At 41.9% G+C, this 20,162-nt stretch overlaps 2 protein-coding genes across 2 annotated transcripts in view; one reads left to right on the top strand and one right to left on the bottom strand.

The window, feature by feature from the left end:
- The window catches only part of slc22a23 (solute carrier family 22 member 23), a 30,323-nt gene extending 16,193 nt beyond the window's left edge, over window positions 1–14,130 (top strand). Inside the window, exons 4-10 of the mRNA XM_075486013.1 lie at window positions 7,012–7,198; window positions 7,396–7,523; window positions 9,107–9,209; window positions 10,011–10,237; window positions 11,598–11,630; window positions 11,820–11,943; window positions 13,013–14,130. Coding sequence (XP_075342128.1) covers window positions 7,012–7,198; window positions 7,396–7,523; window positions 9,107–9,209; window positions 10,011–10,237; window positions 11,598–11,630; window positions 11,820–11,943; window positions 13,013–13,433 — 1,223 coding nt within the window. The 3' untranslated portion in view covers window positions 13,434–14,130. The remainder of the gene's footprint in view (window positions 1–7,011; window positions 7,199–7,395; window positions 7,524–9,106; window positions 9,210–10,010; window positions 10,238–11,597; window positions 11,631–11,819; window positions 11,944–13,012) is intronic.
- A 2,111-nt stretch (window positions 14,131–16,241) lies between these two features.
- On the bottom strand, window positions 16,242–19,200 carry psmg4 (proteasome (prosome, macropain) assembly chaperone 4). The gene is made up of 3 exons (XM_075484475.1): window positions 18,949–19,200; window positions 17,979–18,054; window positions 16,242–16,512 (listed from the first exon to the last, which is right to left on the bottom strand). The coding sequence occupies exons 1-3, from the start codon at window positions 19,129–19,131 to the stop codon at window positions 16,373–16,375; spliced, it is 399 nt and encodes a 132-aa protein (XP_075340590.1). The 5' UTR covers window positions 19,132–19,200; the 3' UTR covers window positions 16,242–16,372.
- Window positions 19,201–20,162: the final 962 nt, after the last annotated feature.

Consider the following 20,162-nt stretch of genomic DNA (forward strand, 5'->3'; position numbering starts at 1 on the left):
AAAGATTATAGCATCTTTCCGGACTGAAACAAAGCCATGTCTCCCTGCGTTTTGCACACAATGATAATTTTCTTAATTATTTTGTTTGCACTTTGGTGTCTGTATCTTTTACGCTTATTTTGAGCTTTTTGAGCATTAACTGAAATATGCAAATCAACTCAATATCCAAACAGAATTCCAACAGTACTTTGTGTATTCAATTTAGTCACATATGGTCTCAAAAGGATATTTTTTTACTTTTACGATCACTAAGAGGCTCTGTAACTTTACCTGTGGACAATGGGAGCATTTACCATCTAAATAGATGTGTTTAAATCTAATTGTGGATGCAAATGCAGCTCTAAACTGTATCTGCTAAAGAAGCAAAATAAGTGAGTGATAGCAAACAAGCTCAAATTAGCAAATGAAAAGGTGGTGGGTAAGTGTTTAGAATAAAAGTGCGGACTTGAGACTCAACTTACTGATGAGAGAATCAATGTTTTTGGATTAAATGCTTAAATATTTGCAAAGTTATCTCAGTAAAGACTTTTTGTCTCATTAAGAAGTTACTCAAACGTGCCATTGGGGATGTAATTTGAGTGTGTAAACGTCTGTGTGTGGGATGTTATGACCTAAAGGGGATGACTTCTGCCGACTAAGCGGTGTAACATAGTGCTGTTGTGTTGTGCTCTCCTGGGAGTTTCCCTTCCTGCCAGTGAAGCCATCATTAAGGTTTCAACAGAGAGTTTTTCCGTATTTTGTTAAATTGAAAACTTTCAAACAGGTTTAGAGAGTCTGTGGTGATGTCTTCTTGTTTTTATTCTTGGTCTGTGGATAATCTCCAATAATGTAAAACAACAGAAAACAATGAAATCTCCTAAAATACTGAATTAATTCTAAAAGTTGATGGTTTTGACCATGAAACAGTTCTTACCCCCTGCTGCGTCCTGTGAGCAGAGTTCCAGCCTCGTTTTGGTGTTGATGAAGGTAGTCCGGCTAGTTGGCTGGGGTTTAAAAAATAAAGCGTTTTGCTTCTCAAAACAATATGCGTTCAACAGAGTAATACATTTGCATCACAAAATCGTTCTCCAGGAAAACGTCAGACCTCACAATCGCTTGGCCCTATTTTCTCTCCCTTCGTATCACTGCCTGCTGCCGCCTGCCAACAGTTGCACCTGTTACGGTGTTTACTGCTCGGTCTGCACTTCGGTCTGCACGGTCTAGCAGGCAGTGATACGAAGGGAGAGAAAATAGGGCCAAGGGATTGTGAGGTCTGACTTTTTCCTGGAGAACGATTTTGTGATGCACATGTATTACTCTGTTGAACGCATATTGTTTTGAGAAGCAAAACGCTTTATTTTTTAGGGGCACTTTACACGGAAACGAAAACGGGTTAAAAACGCAAAACCTTTTTGCGGATGCACTATATCGTTTAGATGGAAACGGCGTTTTGGGGGCATGAAAACGCAAAAAAGTGAAACCGCCCTCCAGAGTGGAATTCTTGAAAACGCTCCACTGTCGCGCCACCGTGTAAAGGATGAAAACGCAAAACTGCGTTTCTCGTCACATAGAAATGACGTGACAAGCATAATAAAGCGCCAGGAAACCGCGGGAAACGCATCCGTAGGCTATCAACATGTCCGTCCCTGCGGACTTTCAACTCGCGGTAATTGACGTTCAAGAGTCATTTCATCAGATAACAGCAATGATGAGCGAGAGTAGTAAAGAACAGACCAAAAATATGAACTACGTTCTCGAAATTCTTGAAGTTCATAGAGAGAGCAGGTGACCTAGACAGCTGTGGGGGAGACCTGGGAGGACTTCTCAGTGGTGGGAGCCATCTGGCGTGTTTACTGCATCGATAAATATGAAACGTCACACACTTTTGCGTTTCTGTATGCATGCAGATTTTCACCCTAAAACGCTACTCTAAATGCAGATTTAAAAGTGAAAACGAAACGCCACTTTTGCGTTTTGGTTTCAGATCGTTTCCGTGTAAAGGTAGCCTTAAACCCCAGCCAACTAGTCGGACTACCTTCATCAACACCAAAACGAGGCTGGAACTCTGCTCACAGGACGCAGCAGGGGGTAAGAAGATGTTCAGAAATGATGTTGCTAATATGGGATGTCATACAGCTCCATGTCAAAAGAGGCAAACTGTCCCTTTAATTCGGGCAAGTTAACTCGCTGAAATCGAAAAGAAGATCATCATTATCATCGGATAATGATAATAATCTTCCATTGATTTCCCTTTCGACTTATCGTTTCAGCACCAAATCTAAAATGCGCATCGCTTCTCAGCAGCAGGGATCTGTTCGTCATCACACACATTAACACAGTCTGTGCTTCTCTCTCTGAACTCCTGCTGTCAGAATAGTCTCTCCTCTCTGTTCTCATGCCCCAGGCGAGGTTCGCCAATAAGCAGCACGAGCTGTCAGCCATTTGTCATCGAAGACGTGTTTGACCATTAGATCATCTGGGTTTTTTTTTTTTTTGTCGTCTCCTCGTCTTAGCCGTTGGGTTTTTTTGTTCTGCGAAGGTTTTCAGATGTAAAGTCAGAGGAGAGGCTGCTTGGTGAAAAGGATGGGGGATGGTAACTTTACAGTGGGTGAGAGCCACTTCAGAGTCAGGGAAGAGGGGGGAGAATGATGGGGGAGTGAGGGAAGATCAGCTCACAGAGGGGGGGGGGGGGGGAGCAGTGAGATAATCAGCACAAGAAGAGCCATTCTCCCACTCAGCTGGAACAAAAGGTCCCTGCCAGTGTGAGATTCTGTGTGTGTGTTGATGTTACAACAGAGTCAGTGAGATCAGACGCCTCCCCAGAGAGCCAGGGAGTGGTTTTTGTTTTGCTGCTTTGGGACACGTTGCCTTTGCTGAGGTACTTTTGATTTCTCTGGTCTCTCTCTGTGTGGTTTGACCGAGGTCACTGATTGTTGTGGATAGTCGTACCATCGGGTGACAACTGTGGGAAGTAACCAAGAACGTGTAAAAGAGTTTTATGTCTTAACTGCACGTGAGATTATAATGTTTATTTAGACCTAAATACAATTCAAATATAGATAAAGGTATATGGCTCCGTTAGATATTAACAGAGGTGGGTGGAGGAGCCAAAAATTGTACTCAAGTAAAAGTAAAAAGTAGTCATCCAAATAATTACTTGAGTAAGAGTAAAAAAGTGCTTGGTGAAAAAACTACTCAAGTACTGAGTAACTGTTGAGTAACGTCTGATTTATTTGTTAACACAAGCATTCAATCAGACAGACAAACATACTAAATAATCATCTTTAGGCAAATTAGAGTTCATCCAATTGATAAAATAAATTAAAATGAATTAATTACAATCTACCAAGACAAGTGGAACGAGTTGATTTATAAAATATTTTCCATTTTAATTACATTAGTTTAATTTCGCTACACATACCATAAATAGTCAACTTAACCATTTGGTTGACCACATTTTTGAAAAATTATTAGACAGTTAATTTTTATTTTTTGGGGGTATCAAGTAACTTAATTCTGTTCAGTAAGGCCTCTAAGACTATTATATGCCAAAAAAGTATTCCTACCTTGGAAAGTTTGACCAAAAAAAGTCAAAATATCTTCCATATAATTCTTGTCTCTGACTTTCTGGTTGGGGGAGGGGGAGACTTACCAACCCTTTACAAACACATTGACACCTGGTGGATTTTTTTAGCATTACATACCTGAACCAAGTGGGAGAGATGGCTCAATCAGTTTGAGTTGAGTTAGGAGCTCCTCTGATGAAAATATAGTGACTCAAAATGTGCTAAACCATTTGTTCGTGCAGGCAGTTAAAGGGTTAAGGACTGAAACTAGGAGACGCACAAATATAAACAGCCACAACACAACCCTGTGGGAAGGTGCCGCATTGACAGAATTTGTGTGAACCCAAGTGCAGCTTCTAAGAGGAAAGACATCAGATTTTTCGTCATTTAGATACAGGAAAATACACGAAATTACTCCTCCGCATGTAACCCATCCAGGTTGGCACCTGTTGAACACACACTGGAGCACACCAGGGAGCATGGGGGTACGGTGCCTTGCTCAAGGGCACCTTGCTCAAGGGCACCTTGGCCGTGGCTACCCACTGCCACCCCTCCAGCTATCAGATCACCAATCTTTTTGAGTGGGAATCGAACCGCCAGTCATCCGGTATTTTGTTTTTATCTGTTTCAGGAATACAATTAAATAAAACATTTTTTGACCAATTTTCCTTTTGAGATGATTTAGAAAAATCAACCAAAGTGCTACAAAAAGAAAAAAAATAGTCCCTGGGACCAAAAGAACCTGGCGACCTTTGATTTAAGCAGGTGTTGCACACCTTTATCAAAGCTTCTTTGCCTGATTGTATAGGTGGTATGAGAACTCCATGCAGAAACTCTAAAATCTAGTTATTAGATAGGAAACAACTTGATTTATACAGTTTTAAAGGATTTTTCCTTCAATAAAATCCAGGTGTATGAACGTACAGAACGTATAGGTGTACAGGTAATCACCAAAGTAATGTATGAACTCTGGGATCAGAGCATAACGGTAACAAACAGACAGGAAGGTGTTTGGAGATGAAACCCAGCTGGGAAACTCTTGCTTACACATCCATCACATTTCATAAAATTATACTTTCTTTGTAAACGTTCACGTGTGGCTTCAATCGTTCCTTTAGTTTTTGGGTTTGCTCACTTTAAGCACTTCATTTGACTTCAGTTTTAGTTTTCAATGGTTTATTTACAGGAGAACACAGAAAGCTTTCAATGTTGAAAGTGAGATATTTAGCTACTTCCTGAAAAATAATAGCTTATTTTGAATTTTGTTGGCAGCATGTATTAGAAATGTTTTCAGGTCAGTGCAGCACTCGGATTCTTCTACTACGAAGCCAGGCTGTTGGAATAGATGCAGGATGAGGTTTAACTTTGTCCTGCTGAAATATGCAAGGTCTTCCCTGAAGAAGACGTCACCTGGATGGGAGCAGATGTTCCTCTAAAATGTTTATATTAGGGCTGGGCAACGATTTAAATGTTTAATCTAATTAATCACATAATTTCCCTGATTAATCACGATTAATCGCATTTGTACGCAAAATCCAAAAATTAATCCAAAAGTAGTGTATAGCTTTTAGCATTTAGTTTTATTTTAAATGTGCTGCCATATGAATGAAAGTGCCATAACATTTGTTGTGCAAACACACTTTTAACATCAGCATCTTTCTGTAGTTTTTATGTAGAAGCCTCGCTCCACTGTCTGTTTCCTTGAATGACTTGCTGCTATCAGTTGTGTGTTTTGCCTTTAAGTGATATTTTAGACTGGAACTACTACGCTGAGAAGACAATTCAACTTGGCAGTGTTTACAGATGACTTTGGTTCTGTCGACTCCGCCGTCTGGAAGAACTTTAAAATGAAAATGGCCGAGTAAAAGTTCCGTACCCTTCTCCATGTTTGGTGGATCCGCCGATTACTTTCTTTTCCTGTTCCACAGCAGACAGCAGCAGACTTTTACAAAATAAAAGCCTGTGAGCAACAGACTTTTACAAAATAAAAGCCTGTGAGCAACAGACTTTTACAATAACAAAAGCCAAAATAAAAACCTGGTTCGACTGCCGCATCGGACGGCCCTGTGCTGCGTGTCGTTCCCCCTCTCTCTGAACTTTCCTATCCATTAAAGGCACAAAAGCCCCAAAAAATAATGAAAATAAAAAAAATAAAAAAATATATAGAAAAAAAACAAAAACTGCGTTAATGCGCAATAAAATATTATATTGGCGTTAAATAATTAACGAGTTAACGCGTTAATAACGCCCCCCCCCTACCATCAGAGATGCATAGAGGCGTTCCCTCTCTAAGGTGTACCCTAACCTGTTCCCAATTAACCCAATTAGCTGCTCTAGCTGCTTCTGTTTCAGCCTTTTGTTGCCCGGTTCCCGACCTTTTTGAGACGTGTTGCTGCCATCGAATCCAATGACGAGCTGATATTTGTAGTGAAGCAGCAACGTATCTCATCCTCAACATTTGATATGTTTTCTATGTGAATAAAATATTGGTTTGTAAGATTTGCAAATCGTTGCGTTCTGGTTTTATTACATTTATTAAATTTTTGAAATCGGTTGTAGAAGCCGTGAACACTGCCTCGCATCGCTGAGTGGGAGGCAGGCGTAGTCTGTGTTTCCTGCAGAGGAGGAAAAGCTGCCAGCCAGGTGAAGGATTACGGGTCAGTGTAATTTCCTTCGGAGGTTTTGGTACCTGCAGGGAGGATTTTTTGGAGTCTTGAGCAGGGATTTCCAGTTAAACCTTGACCACTTCTTTCCCAGCCTTCTCAAACTAAACGAACGCCCTTTCTTTCTCCCATCCACAAGTCTTACTCATCATTAAATCTTTCTTCTTATTAGGCTTTTCCCTTTCTCTGCTTTGCTGGTCTTCATTATCATTCCTCACGTGACTCCGCTGATGAATAGATGGACTTTTTGTAGCCTTCTGAGGGAAAAGTCATTTGTATTCTGCTCCTACACTCCCTGTCCCTCCCCCTCTTTTTTTTTCTTCCCTTCTTCACAATAATAAGTGACAGTACGGGTTACTGTATCCCTCCCTCCCTCCCTCCCACAATGATCACCTTCAGGAAGACCTTGCCATATGGGCCCGGCCATCTGGACTGTACCATATTACAGGCAGTAGGGGTGGCAGGGGGGGAGAAATTAAAAGACAATCAAAGCAAAATGCTCGAAGGGCAGCTGGACCCCCTCAAAAGCTTTGATGCGGACTCCATTCTAAGTTCATAAAGCGGCCCGGTGTTAAACTCGTGCACTCTCAGGGGAAGCATCAGTTATGGATGTCCTCAATAATTCAGAGGAAACTCAATACCGTTAAACAAACACACACATCACGTTCTTTCAGGCCGTTAAAGCCGCCGTTAGGTTAATAATCACAAAAATCTAAACGCCTACAGTCTCTAGATAAGAGTCTATATTTTCCCGTGGAGTGAAACCCTCCCTCTTTGCTTCTCGCTCTCGTCTCTCTATTCAGGGATCGAGCTTTGTTTGCCAGGCTGGCGCTTCTCCATGACCATGGTGGCCAGCTTTCTGAAGGTGGGCGGGCAGCTCCTGATGCCAGGGGTGGCCGCTCTGTGTCGGCATTGGCCGAACCGGGATGACTGGCAGGTGCTGCAGATAGTCATAATCAGCCCCTTCGTTCTGATGCTGCCCTATATCTGGTGAGTCCCACCCTCTTCTCACGCTGAGCCGGGCGACGGCTCGTACAGTACACTGAGCACTACACAGTACTAAGCACTCTCTGCTTCAACTTAGGAACAATACTCTCATTCTCCTGCTGTTTTTCTTCTTCCTTCTCCGTCTCCTTCTCACCCTTTTGTCTGTCTCTCTCTCTCTCTCTCTCTCTCTCGCTCTTCAGGATTTTTCCCGAATCGCTGCGCTGGTTGCTGGCCACCCAGCACTACAGGCGGTCCAAAGCAATGATGCTGCGCATCGCCAGAAAAAACCAGGTTGACATGACAACGGAGCCCAGTGGAGTTCTCACAGGTGAGAACGGACTCGAAAAAGGGGGGGAGAGGAAACAAGAGGAAACGAGAGGAAAGCCTCTAAATCTATTTTTCCTACATTAAAAATGTGCCATTAAGCAGATTATGAAGGCGCCATCAGCTGTTTGTCTCGCCGCTGCGTGATGAAACAAACGTGCAACAGACACAAAGACACTGAGTTTTCACTGTTCACATGATGAAATGCAGCTGCAATCAACACCTTTACCTTTAGATCTTCTTTGCGAGATCAATAGAGTCGGACGCCCAGAGATGATTATTTTCTGATAATAACTGCGTTAGCGTGTCAGTTGTAGAAATCGGGGGAAAGCGTATATTACCAGTGCTGAGAGCTCACTTTAAATGACTTGTTTAGTCTGTCCGACAGCAATATATTAAAGGGGAACTCCGAGGCATTTGAAGCGCATTTCCATTGGTAGAGGTTGTCAAATACTGACAGTAGGACACAGACAGGTGCACATCTGCGCTCCCTGTGTGGAGATCGCGCTGTTCGCGCAGCCTGTCATGCTAGGCTAATACGTGGTGGCTAGGGGCAAGCGCTAACCCTTCCACGTAAAACAACAACTTACAACAACAATATTACTGGGCATGTATTGTTGTAATGTTTTAAATACTTGAACGCAGTTTTTCTAGAGAATATAATTGTTTTGTATATGGGATTATCGTCCATTGACTCTTTTGGGCTTTCAAATGCTCGCGCATACCGACAACCGGTGAATTGCATGCTGTTTATAAAGTTGTTTTGTAACGTCCCCATGCCCATAATGTGAGAACCATGCATTTGGTTTTGATGGTAAGGCTTGTGACTTTATTGTCGGATGGTTTATAAAGTGGTGTGACGTTTCTGCAGTGTGCAAGTTGTTGTTTTACGTGGAAGGGTTAGCGCTTGCCCCTTAGCCACCACGTATTAGCCTCGCATGACAGGCTGAGCGAACAGCGCAATCTCCACACAGGGAGCGCAGATTTGCACCTCTCTGTGTCCTACTATCAGTATTTGACAACCTCTAGCAATGGAAATGCGCTTCAAATGCCCCGGAGTTCCCCTTTAAACTATTTTAAAGGGGTTATGCCTTTATTAGATAGGACAGTGTAGAGAGACAGGAAGCAGGGGGCAGAGAGAGCGGGAACAACACACAGCACAGGGCCGTCCGATGTGGGACTCGAACCGGGGCCAGCTGCAGTGAGGACTCTTGTACATGGGGCGCCTGCTGTACCCACTATGCCACAGACCGCCCCCAATATATTAAATTATTGAGCACAAAGTGGCATTTTTTAGTCCTCAAAAACCGCTAAAACAATTCATCCTAATTCTGTAGCTACATAACAGCCCTTATAGACTCACACCTTCCTCCTCTATGCGTGTGTTTCGCTCGTCGTTTCAGCCTCCCTCAAGAGGCCCGAGCAGACAGATGGATGATAGGAGAGTGTAAAGTGATGTCCTATATCAATCTAAAGGCACCACAGCACTTTAGCTTCCCTGTGCTAAAAGGTCCCTTAGCGTCTGGCCTCTCATTACCCTCTAAAAAGGAAAAGGTCTCAAGGTGTGCGTTTCATGTTTCCCACCAGAGCTGGAGCAGGAGCTGCACAAGAAACCCCAGAGGACCTGCATTGTCAAGATGATGAGCACCAGGAACCTGTGGAAAAACATCGTGGTGCTGTGTGTCAACTCGTAAGTGTGTGGCGTTTGTGGCACAGTTCTTTAACAAATCAAAGAACAAACATCCATTGTTGTTGAGAGCATGAATTTCACAAGAGCATCAACCACAGACAGACACAATGGCTGTGTTCGAAACCGCATACTTCCATACCGCATACTGATCGATCAGACAGTATGCAGAGCGTTTACCCACAATGCATTTCGCTCCTGCCCGAGCTGAAATCAGCCGGCCTGAAGCTGATTTCTCTTAAGCTCTAAACTCTGTAAACTTTAGCAACATTTGAAACATTTTCAGACAGAAAGTAGTCGTTTAGATCCCCAACGTGTTGAAAACCTGACAAAATACCGGCTATTTACAATTTTGTTCCCATGAATTCGGCGCTACTAAAGCTAGCCGCAGTGAGCAACGCACTTCCGGTTATTTTCACAAAATAAAATACCCGTTGCCTTTTATCACAGGGAAAGCCATTACGATACAATTGGTGCTTTTGTTTTGAAAACAGGAAGTGAACCTACCCTCGTTGTAGCTAGCTTGAAACGGCCGTTTTGACAGGAAATGACGATCGGCGACGTCACGTTACGTTGCATCTTGGTTAGTTTGAGTATGAGTAGTAACCTCATGATGAATACCCAACATTTCGGCGAAAAAAGTCAGTATGAGTAGTATGAGTAGTAGGAGTAGTATGCGGTTTCGAACACAGCCAAAGACACGTGTGTGGGTGTAAACCTCACCGACCGCCGTGGCGGACGCACGTCTCAGGTTCCACCTCGCCGGCTGCCTTCTCACTGCCTGTTTGTGTGTTGTTTGTGCAGTCTGACAGGTTACGGGATTCACCACTGCTTCTCCCGCAGTATGATGGACCCGGAGGCCCAGCCCACAGCTTTGTGCCACGCTGACTATTACACCATGGCTGGCATCGCTGTGGCAACCTGCCTGGCACTTTGCCCCGCGGTGGGGCTGATGGGTCGGCGTGGAGGCCTGCTCACCTTCATGATCATAACAGCTCTGGCATCACTGCTTCAGCTGGGTCTCCTTAACTGTGAGTAATCACATGCACAAGTGTCAAAATACTGTGAGCAAAAGTCCTTCTCACATCATTCAGTGTCAGCAGCGGCTTCAGGTTTCACATAACGTTGACAACATTATCACAAGGAAAAGGCTGTTTGTGCACCAGCGACCTGAAGCATGTGGCCCATGATCCTCTGGATCTTTCCAAATATATCTTGTAACTCATTTTATAATAACTTCTTATCTGCAATGTCATTCATGTCTCCTGTTGGCAGCACACAGCTTGTAAAATCTCAAATTAGAACATCTTTTATGAAACATTAAATGTGTTAAAATTATGTTTTTGTGTCAACAGATGCCAGAAAATATTATAATATACAAAATAAAAAACATGTTTAATCAAAATCATATAGTAGACTAATATGTGGTCTTTCTAACAAAGCAAAGCACTTGATAATTGATCAAAAATTGACCGAGTAACGGTGATATCAGTTGTGTTATTTACTGTCAAAGGCTCCCAAAGTGCAGCTACAAAACAAAATCTAATCTGGTGATGAATATAAACATCTTTTTTCCTAAGTAGAAAAAAAATGTTTGACAGAATTCTCAGTTTAACTTTATGTGGAAGCTTGCAACTTTATTGCAAGCTACACATTAGCTTAGTTCTAGCTAGCATGCATAACTAGCTCGCTAGTTAGCTTACTTTGTAGCTTAATGTTAACGTTAGTCTTGTTAACTTTCTAGTTGCCAAGGTTTTGCTCCTGTTTTTACTTTGGGAAAAGCAAGAAAAAATGTGCACATTTAAGGCGGTAGACTTTCCTCTACTTTACTTTTCACCATTTATTCCCCTGCTCTTTGCTTAACTGACATTTTGAGTGCTAACTAGCATGAAAGGCATACTTCACATGAAATTATTATTAAGGGGGGAAGGTTTGTAAATCGGGTGGCAACAAGTCCAGAGTGTATTGTATCCCATCCCTTTCAACCTGTGGCTGCTGGGGTAGGCTCCTGTGACACCCCCTGTGACTCTGAACAGGCTAAAGTGGGTATTAAAATATTGATGGATGGGTTTAGAAAGGCATCAAAACAGTTCAGGAAACTGTCTTGTACATAAAGATGAAATTCTAAGACACCTTGCTTGCTGCCCCCAAGTCATTTAAACAATACAGTTTGTAATTTAACCTTCAGTATGATGGGAGCCTCCTCTCATCCTGCCTTTATGACCTACATCTGCAGTATGTAGTCATTATCTCAGGCTCCAGTAGTAAACCATTCTCCTTAAGGCCTTTATTTTTTTTTAATTCTACTTGTTTTGAGTCAGCAATGTGCTGCCTTTAACTAACGACATGCTCCCTTTCTCCTTTTCTCCAACGCTCACTCGTGGACTCCAGTGATTGGAAAGTACAGCCTTCGCCATGACACAGGTACGTCAGCAGTTTGCTGATTTGTTCCCACATAAAACAGTTCATTAAAATAGTAAACTTTTCTGCTGATCCGAGGCTCGGTTTCATTTGGAGGACTCTTGATTTATTCCCCTGGCGTGAGGCAACATTGGCTTCTGTTTGTGTTTTATGCTGGTACTTACAATGCTGATGTTGTTCTCTTCTGGACAGTTCTGCGAGACACTCTGAACAGGAAATTCTCGGTGGCCTTCTCCATCATCGGCATGTTCTCATCTCACGCAGTCAGCACACTCAGCATTTTCTTTTGTGCTGAAATCACTCCGACTGTGATTAGGTAAGCCTGTGTGCTCACAGGTAACTGTTGTTTGGTTTCCTGTTGGAAGTGAACAGTAAAACTAGAGCTGGGCGAGTTAACTCTTTATTACCGCATTAACTTGCTAATTATTTAACACTGTTAAATATTTTAGCGAGCATTTACGCATTTTTTTTAATTTTTCCATTATTTTTTGGGGCTTTTATGCCTTTATTGGATAGGAAAGTTCAGAGAAACAGGAAGCAGGGGTCAGAGAGAGGGGGAACAACATGCAGCACAGGGCCGTCCGATGCAGGACTCGAACCGGGGGCCAGCTGCAGCGAGGACTATAACCTCTTGTACATGGGGCGCCTGCTCAACCCACTACGCTACAAACCACCCGTTTTATTATTTCTTTTATTATTGTAAAAGTCTGTTCGTCACAGGCTTTTATTTTGTAAAAGTCTGTTGCTCACAGGCTTTTATTTTGTAAAAGTCTGTTGCTGTCTGCTGTGGAACAGGAAAAGAAAGTAATCGGCGGATCCACCAAACATGGAGAAGGGTACGGAACTTTTACTCGGCCATTTTCATTTTAAAGTTCTTCCAGACGGCGGAGTCGACAGAACCAAAGTCATCTGTAAACACTGCCAAGTTGAATTGTCTTCTCAGCGTAGTAGTTCCAGTCTAAAATATCACTTAAAGGCAAAACACACAACTGATAGCAGCAAGTCATTCAAGGAAACAGACAGTGGAGCGAGGCTTCTACATAAAAACTACAGAAAGATGCTGATGTTAAAAGTGTGTTTGCACAACAAATGTTATGGCACTTTCATTCATATGGCAGCACATTTAAAATAAAACTAAATGCTAAAAGCTATACGCTACTTTTGGATTCATTTTTGGATTTTGCGAACAAATGCGATTAATCAGGGAAATCATGTGATTAATTAGATTAAACATTTTAATCGTTGCCGAGCCCTATAAATTATGAATCTTTGATCAGTCGCCAATCGGCCCCATCTTGTCAGATGAGGGGACATCTTTTTCTGAAAAGATGCACGGTCTTTGAACGCACTGTTTGAATGCCTAAATGTAGTTTCTCTCTGCGCAGGGGTGGAGGTCTGGGCCTGGTCCTGGCCAGCGCCGGCTTTGGGATGCTCACCGCCCCCATCATGGAGCTCCACAACCAGAAGGGCTACTTCCTGCATCACGTGATCTTCGCCTGCTGCACCCTGCTGTGCATCATCTGCCTGCTGCTGCTGCCGGAGCCGCGGGGCCAGCCGCTGCCCGAGAGCCTGGCCGACGGGGAGACCTTCACCCGTCAGACCCTGCTCCACCCAGGAGAGCAGCACCTCCTCCTCGCCAAGTACGACAAGGACTACTCCCGCGTCCACGACACGCCGTTACACCTCACAGCCACCGGGGGCGCTACCGTGGCAGCAGCCACCGCTCTGGCAGCGGTGCCTGCCTCCTACGCTTTTGCGACTGGTGGCGAGGTGATTGGGAATTGTGCCGTCGCCAATGGGGTGTGAGCGCCACAGCAATAGTCTTCTACTGTAATAGCAATTGCTGCAACATTAACCAGACTGAGCGGTCGTTGAACTCGTGAACGAAACCTTTAAGGGAAAAAAAAACAAACAAAATAAACCACTCGGACGAACCAGATGAACTCTAGTTGTAGTGAGGTTTGAGATGATGATGATGTAGTAAATTTCTGTACTTTGTAGTGACAATGGTTATTCAAGAGTTGCCAAAAAAAATGTTGTACTGGACCAAGTTGACCTGAAGTCAGGCTGTGTTTGAAACCGCATACTACTCCTACTAACTTTAGTAAGTAAGCGAGTTTGAGTAAGTAAGAAGTTCCCGGATGCATACTAGATTCTCCGAAATGTTGGGTATGCATCATGAGGTTACTACTCATACTCAAACTACCCAAGATGCAACGTAACGTGACGTCGCCGATCGTCATTTCCTGTCAAAACGGCAGTTTCAAGCTAGCTACAACGAGGGTAGGTTCACTTCCTGTTTTCAAAACAAAAGCACCGATTGTATCGTAATGGCTTTCCCTATGATAAAAGGCAACGGGTATTTTATTTTGTGAAAATAACCAGAAGTGTGTTAGCTCACTGCGGCTAGCTTTAGCAGCGCCGAATTCGTGGGAACAAAATTGTAAATAGCCGGTATTTTGTCAGGTTTTCAACACGTTGGGGATCTAAACGACTACTTTCTCACCTGAAAATGTTTCAAATGTTGCTAAAGTTTACAGAGTTTAGAGCTTAAAGGGATACGCCACCCCCAGGCCAAATTAAGTGTATCCCCGCATTCCCGAGACATAAATAAGTTTGTGGGAGCGTTTTCCTGGCGACCCAGGCATTGTCCGAATCTCACAGCACTGACCACTGCTTGGTTGCGCGTAATACATACATGCTAGCGTCGCCAGCGTCGCCAATCGAAATATTTTGCCCAACGTGAATTAATTTACCTTCTAATTACTGTGTGAGTGGTGTACTTTCACATCAAATGCAAATGACTCACTAAATCTACACGGAAGGCTTGGTTTGCTCATGTCGGTTTGGGAACTAGTTTCAGGTGCGGAAAATACAGCCGAAGCACACTCCCCGCTACGTCTTTGGGAATCCCCACCCCCGACTTCTTCAAACAAACCAGCGTGAAGCAGCCGGGGGGGGGGGGGGTTCCCAATGACGTAGCGGGGAGTGTGCTTCTGCTGTGCTTTCCGCACTGGAAACTAGGTCCCAAACCGACATTAGCAAAACAAGCCTTCAGTGTAGATTTACACAGTCATTTGCACTCGATGTGAAAGTACACCACTCACACTGTAATTAGAAGGTAAATCAAGTAAATTAATTCACGTTGGGCGAAATATTTCGAGTGGCGACGCTGGCGACGCTAGCATATATGTATTACGCGCAACCAAGCAGTGGTCAGTGCTGTGAGATTCGGACAGTGCCTGCTCTCACACACTTATTTATGTCTCGGGAATGCGGGGATACACTTAATTTGGCCTGGGGGTGGCATATCCCTTTAAGGGAAATCAGCTTCAGGCCAGGTGATTTCGGCTCGGGCAGGAGCGAGATGCATTGTGGGTAAACGCTCTGTATACTGTCTGATCGATGAGTATGCAGTATGGAAGTATGGAAGTATGTAGTATGCGGTTTCGAACACAGCCTCAGTGTGTTGAACAATGCGAGCGTCTTCAGTGGCGTTGGTGATGTTCCTGCGCTGCCAAGTGAGCAGACGCAGGGGAAGAGTCGGCGGATTAACTTTGTGACTTTTCTGTTTGTCCTTTTTTTGAATTGTTGAAACGGGATTTCACGGCATCTTCTAAGTTATTTTTGCACTAAAATGTCAAAGACACAATCAAGTGTTTGTGAATTTCAGCCAACACGTTGGAAATCCAGAGTTTGGCTAAACCACCACCACTATTTCCTGCATGAAAGGGCACAAATTATTATTCCTGTTGTCGTTCCTTTTTTCCTTCTTCGGTCGTGGTCTCTAACAGAAGTCCAACGTGGCACTTTATCCTCAGAGGTGAGTTTAGTGTGGACGCTGATTTTTTTTAAACGATTCCTCCAGCTGTGGGCGTGTGATGGCTGTCAGCCGGACGCCTCGGCAGACTGCTTCTGTAGCCTTTTAGAGACGATCGCTAAAACAAATCTGAGAGCTGAACGGACATCCGAGGGACGCCGTTGGTCGGCATTCTGCCGCATGTCCTATGATGCATCTTTCGCGTTTTAATGGCTTTAATCACGGCGGCTCTGTTCATTTAACCAAACAGAGAAGACACAAAGTAATTAAAGAAATCCAGTATTTATTTTGTAAGGCTGCCAAGGGCAATTTCGTTGCTTGAAATACCTCCTTATTTCAACTCCAGCTCTCTCGTTCTCTCCTCTTTCTCAGTACTAGTGTGATGTTGTAATCCTGCTCCTCAGATCTGTAACTATAGCCACAAAAGCACAATATTTCACTCTTTATTTTTGAAATATGAAAAGTTTGTGAAGATTAGACTAGAGCAGCATAGGCCTGGCCTACTTGTGACAAGTGTAAATTCATACTGTATCCTTTAGGACTGCATAAAAATGTAAGGTATTTGTACATGCGCCATCCATTCATAATGTATGGACCATAACCTTCATAGATTTGGAAGCACAACAAATATAAACCATCTCATGAATCATTTACAACAAAACCAAACATGCTTAATTTTTCAAAACCATAATTACTCCGTCGCACATGTATAAAACACACCGTATGGTTTCGTAGTTTCTATGTTTTCAACATTCAAACACTGAGGAAAAGAAGAAAAAAACTCAACCACTAACGCTGTTTTATAAGTGTTATTTTTTTAATAAGATGCATTTGTACAAAAAGCCATAGGCCTACATGTTTTGATAATAAACCACTTAATTTATTATGTCAATAAAAGATCACTCGATGTGGCTGTTTGTCCTGGTTATTGTGTGTGAAGGGTGCCAAAGTGCTCCGGATGAAGTTCCAGCTCCTTTTTGATCCGGTTCTCCACCAACAGACTGAGGCTGGAGTCGGTCATCGCAAGACTGTAACTCACAAACACTTGTTTTTTGGTCCTCTTGGCTAAAAAAAAAAAAAAAACAGAGGAAGTCTGGTTCAGAAAATACACAAAATACAGTTTTTTTTCTATATTTCAACAAGCCATTTGCTCAACTTAAACTTGGAAAAGAAATAGGGCTGGGCGAGTTACCTCGTTATTATCGCGTTAACTTGTTAATTATTTAACGCGATAAATATTTTATCGCACATTAACACGAAGTCTGTTGAATGCATCCCATTCACACAGTTACAGCAAACACCACGAAGCATGGAGTAATAAACTAAAAATAAACTAGCAGGTAACATCACCGCTACAGGTGCTCCTCGGTCAAATGTTATGGCACTTTCATTCATATGGCAGCACATTTAAAATAAAACTAAATGCTAAAAGCTATACACTACTTTTGGATTCATTTTTGGATTTTGGGTACAAATGCGATTAATCGTGATTAATCAGGGAAATCATGTGATTAATTAGATTAAACATTTTAATCGTTGCCCTGCCCTAAAAAGAATAATATATAGATTCATACAACAGTTAGCCTAACACTTATGACACAGTAGAAGTGTGTGGCGGTGCATTTCTCTGCAGAAACATCTCTTACTGCTTTCATTTCTTTTATTTCTTCTCACCTTGGGATTGTAAACACCAGCCAATGACAGAGCACGGATGTAAGGACTCAAAAATAAAAACAAAGCAGCTCCAGGGGTCAACTTTGGGCATGGGGGCAGGGTTACAGGTTAGTGAGTGCGGCCTCTAAAGACACATGATAAATGACTTGGATGTGGTCCAACTCCATCGTCCCACAGGTCGCACCAACAGACACTTTTAAATAAAACCTGCCAACGTAGCAGGACCCTCCAGAAGCTCAGTGCTGAGGTGTGCATGTGGGGTTTTATCTGCTTTAGCGTGCAAGAGCTGTGACAAAAACGAGTAAAGCCTGGTTTATTTCCCTGATTTAAGTCCCACGTTCTCTTTTTCTTTTTCTTTATCTTAGATAAAACACAGATAACACAGAGGAAAACGTGTTGGGTACAAAAATTAACACGATATAAGTGTGTAAATGAGAATGTAGGAACTTGCTGAGACTGGAAAGTCACCTTCAGTGTTTCATTAATCTCCATCAACGTCAGTATCGCTCTCATTTCGCTTCATGGTTACACAACGCAGACATATCAGTCCACACTTCCCCAGAAGACGGACACGTTTAGACCTCAAAGCATCACTTTTCTCATATTACAAGCATAATTATTGGATTTAATCGTATTAAATTAAAGGTTTCCAGTGGCTGCCTCAATAATATGAAATTTGCATTAAAAATATTGAACACCGTTGGTAATAATAGCAGCTAAAGTATATATAAACACTGGTATATTGCTTTGAAATGCATAGAAGAAGACCACAAAACAGCAGAGCAGAGCTCTTTAAGCACTACTGACAGTAGCAGACCACATTAAAGCGAAACACATGAACTTGAGCTGTACATTACCTAATCTCTCTGCCAAAGAAGTAGCAGCAGTATTGGACGGGTCCCCCATCACTAATGTTGACAACGGCATTGAATCCTAGACAGAAAACAGACAAAAAAAAAAAGCAGTCAGCCTCCACTGAGTAAATCAATTTGTGGTTTTTAAATCTTAAATGTCTTAAATGAGGCTGAATTCATCACATTGATTTATAATACCATAGAGAAAGCCGTCAAATCTGCCAATACAGACATGGATAAATATAAAGTACCTCTGTCAGGAGGCGAGTTTCTGCCTTCTTTAATAACAGTGATGTTTTCCTCACACTAAATAAGCTGGATCCTGCTAATATTTGGTATATTCTCTTAAAAAATAACCAAAGATCTGGTGGAAAAAAGATATTTCTGCAAAAACTAACTTAAAAACTGATATATAGAGTGTTTGTTGCATATTATCCTGCACTTTTCTCAGTTTAAATTACAACTAAATCCTTGTCATAAAGAAGGAATATTCAGATAAATACATCTATTTGTGGATTAGATGTCGCAGTCTGGATTTATTAATTCTGTGACTCCAGATTCTATCAGTATTTTAGTTTTATTTGTAAAAAAAAAAAGCAGAAGTGTGGAAGTACAGCTTTAAACATCAAGTGTATTGAACACTAAAAACGGATTGTAGGCAAGCTTTTACCATTCTTATGTAATCTGTGGGTTGTTTTCCTTTATTAATCCTTTTGTGTTTGAAAAATCAAGTAAAAGTCAGGTCTGAATACGTTTACAAATTCAATCTATATAAAAACATCATCTTAAATATGAGATATAACAGTAAAACTAGCAGGAAGTTGGCTGGAATCAGAAAAATTGGCACCGATTCAGTGTTTTTATTTAAAAAAAATAAATAAAAACTGACCAGAACAGTTGAGTTTTAGCCATGTTTTTTACATCAAATCACTTTTAATTGTATTTTAATGTTAATAAATAAATGCACACTCACATATCTGCTGCTCATAGACACCGCCAGGTTGGACAGAACCGGAGACGAACCGACCCAGAGGAAGAACCCGCCGCTGAGCTTCATCACGTGGAAGTGGACCACCTGCTCCAGGATCTTCTCGGAAAAGTTGTGCACTGTAATGCCATCAAAGTCCTCTCCATTCTGCACTGGGTTCATTTTCATGCAGTCACTGCTCGCGTCTGTAACGCGTGCTAACTGTAAACAGCAGCAGCTACTTCCGGGTTGGAGAAAAGCAGCAGACAAAAGCAAACGATACTCGATGCTATCGAGCAGGGAACCAGCGCGGCTGATCTGCAGGGGATCTAAAGAGGTTTGGAATGGAAGTTTTTCAGTGCCATCAGTGTTTGAATACGAATTTCTAATATTGAATTTTTACAGCATCAAAATCAGACTTTGAAAAACCAACAGTGTAAAAAAAAAATCAATTTCTAAAAACAAAAATCAGTGGAAAGAAATTCAACATCTAAAAAAAAATTCAGTGGAAAAAAATTCAACATCTAAAAATTCAGTGGAAAAAAATTAAACTTCAAAAAATCCAGTGGAAAAAAATTCAACATCTACAAAAAAAATTCAGTGGAAAATAATTCAACTTCAAAAAATTCAGTGGAAAAAAATTCAACATCTTAAAAAAAATTCAGTGGAAAATAATTCAACTTCAAAAAATTCAGTGGAAAAAAAATAAACTTCAAAAAATTTAATGGAAAAAAATTCAACTTAAAAAAATTAAATGGAAAAAAATTCAACTTAAAAAAATTCAGTGGAAAAAAATTCAACTTCAAAAAATTAAATGGAAAAAATGTCAACATCTAAAAATTTAATGGAAAAATAACCAGACTCAACATCCGGGAAAACAGGGAGAAGCAATCGATCCCTGTCTCAATTCATCCAACGGCAGCCAATCAAGTTACGCTCCATTGGACAGATCAGCCATGTGCACCAACGCAGGTGATGGTGCTTCGGTGAGTGAGTTTACTTTATTTGCCATTTGTTTTAGTAAAATTGAGTAACAGATATTACTCAATATCTATTGAGCTGATCTGACCAATGGAGCGTAACTTGATTGGCTGCCGTTGGATGAATTGAGACAGGGATCGATTGCTTCTCCCTGTTTTCCCGGATGTTGAGTCTGGTTCTTTTTCCACTGAATTTTTTGAAGTAGAATTTTTTTCCACTGAATTATTTGACGTTTAATT

Source organism: Odontesthes bonariensis, chromosome 15 (assembly GCF_027942865.1).
Source record: "Odontesthes bonariensis isolate fOdoBon6 chromosome 15, fOdoBon6.hap1, whole genome shotgun sequence".
NCBI lineage: Eukaryota > Metazoa > Chordata > Actinopteri > Atheriniformes > Atherinopsidae > Odontesthes > Odontesthes bonariensis.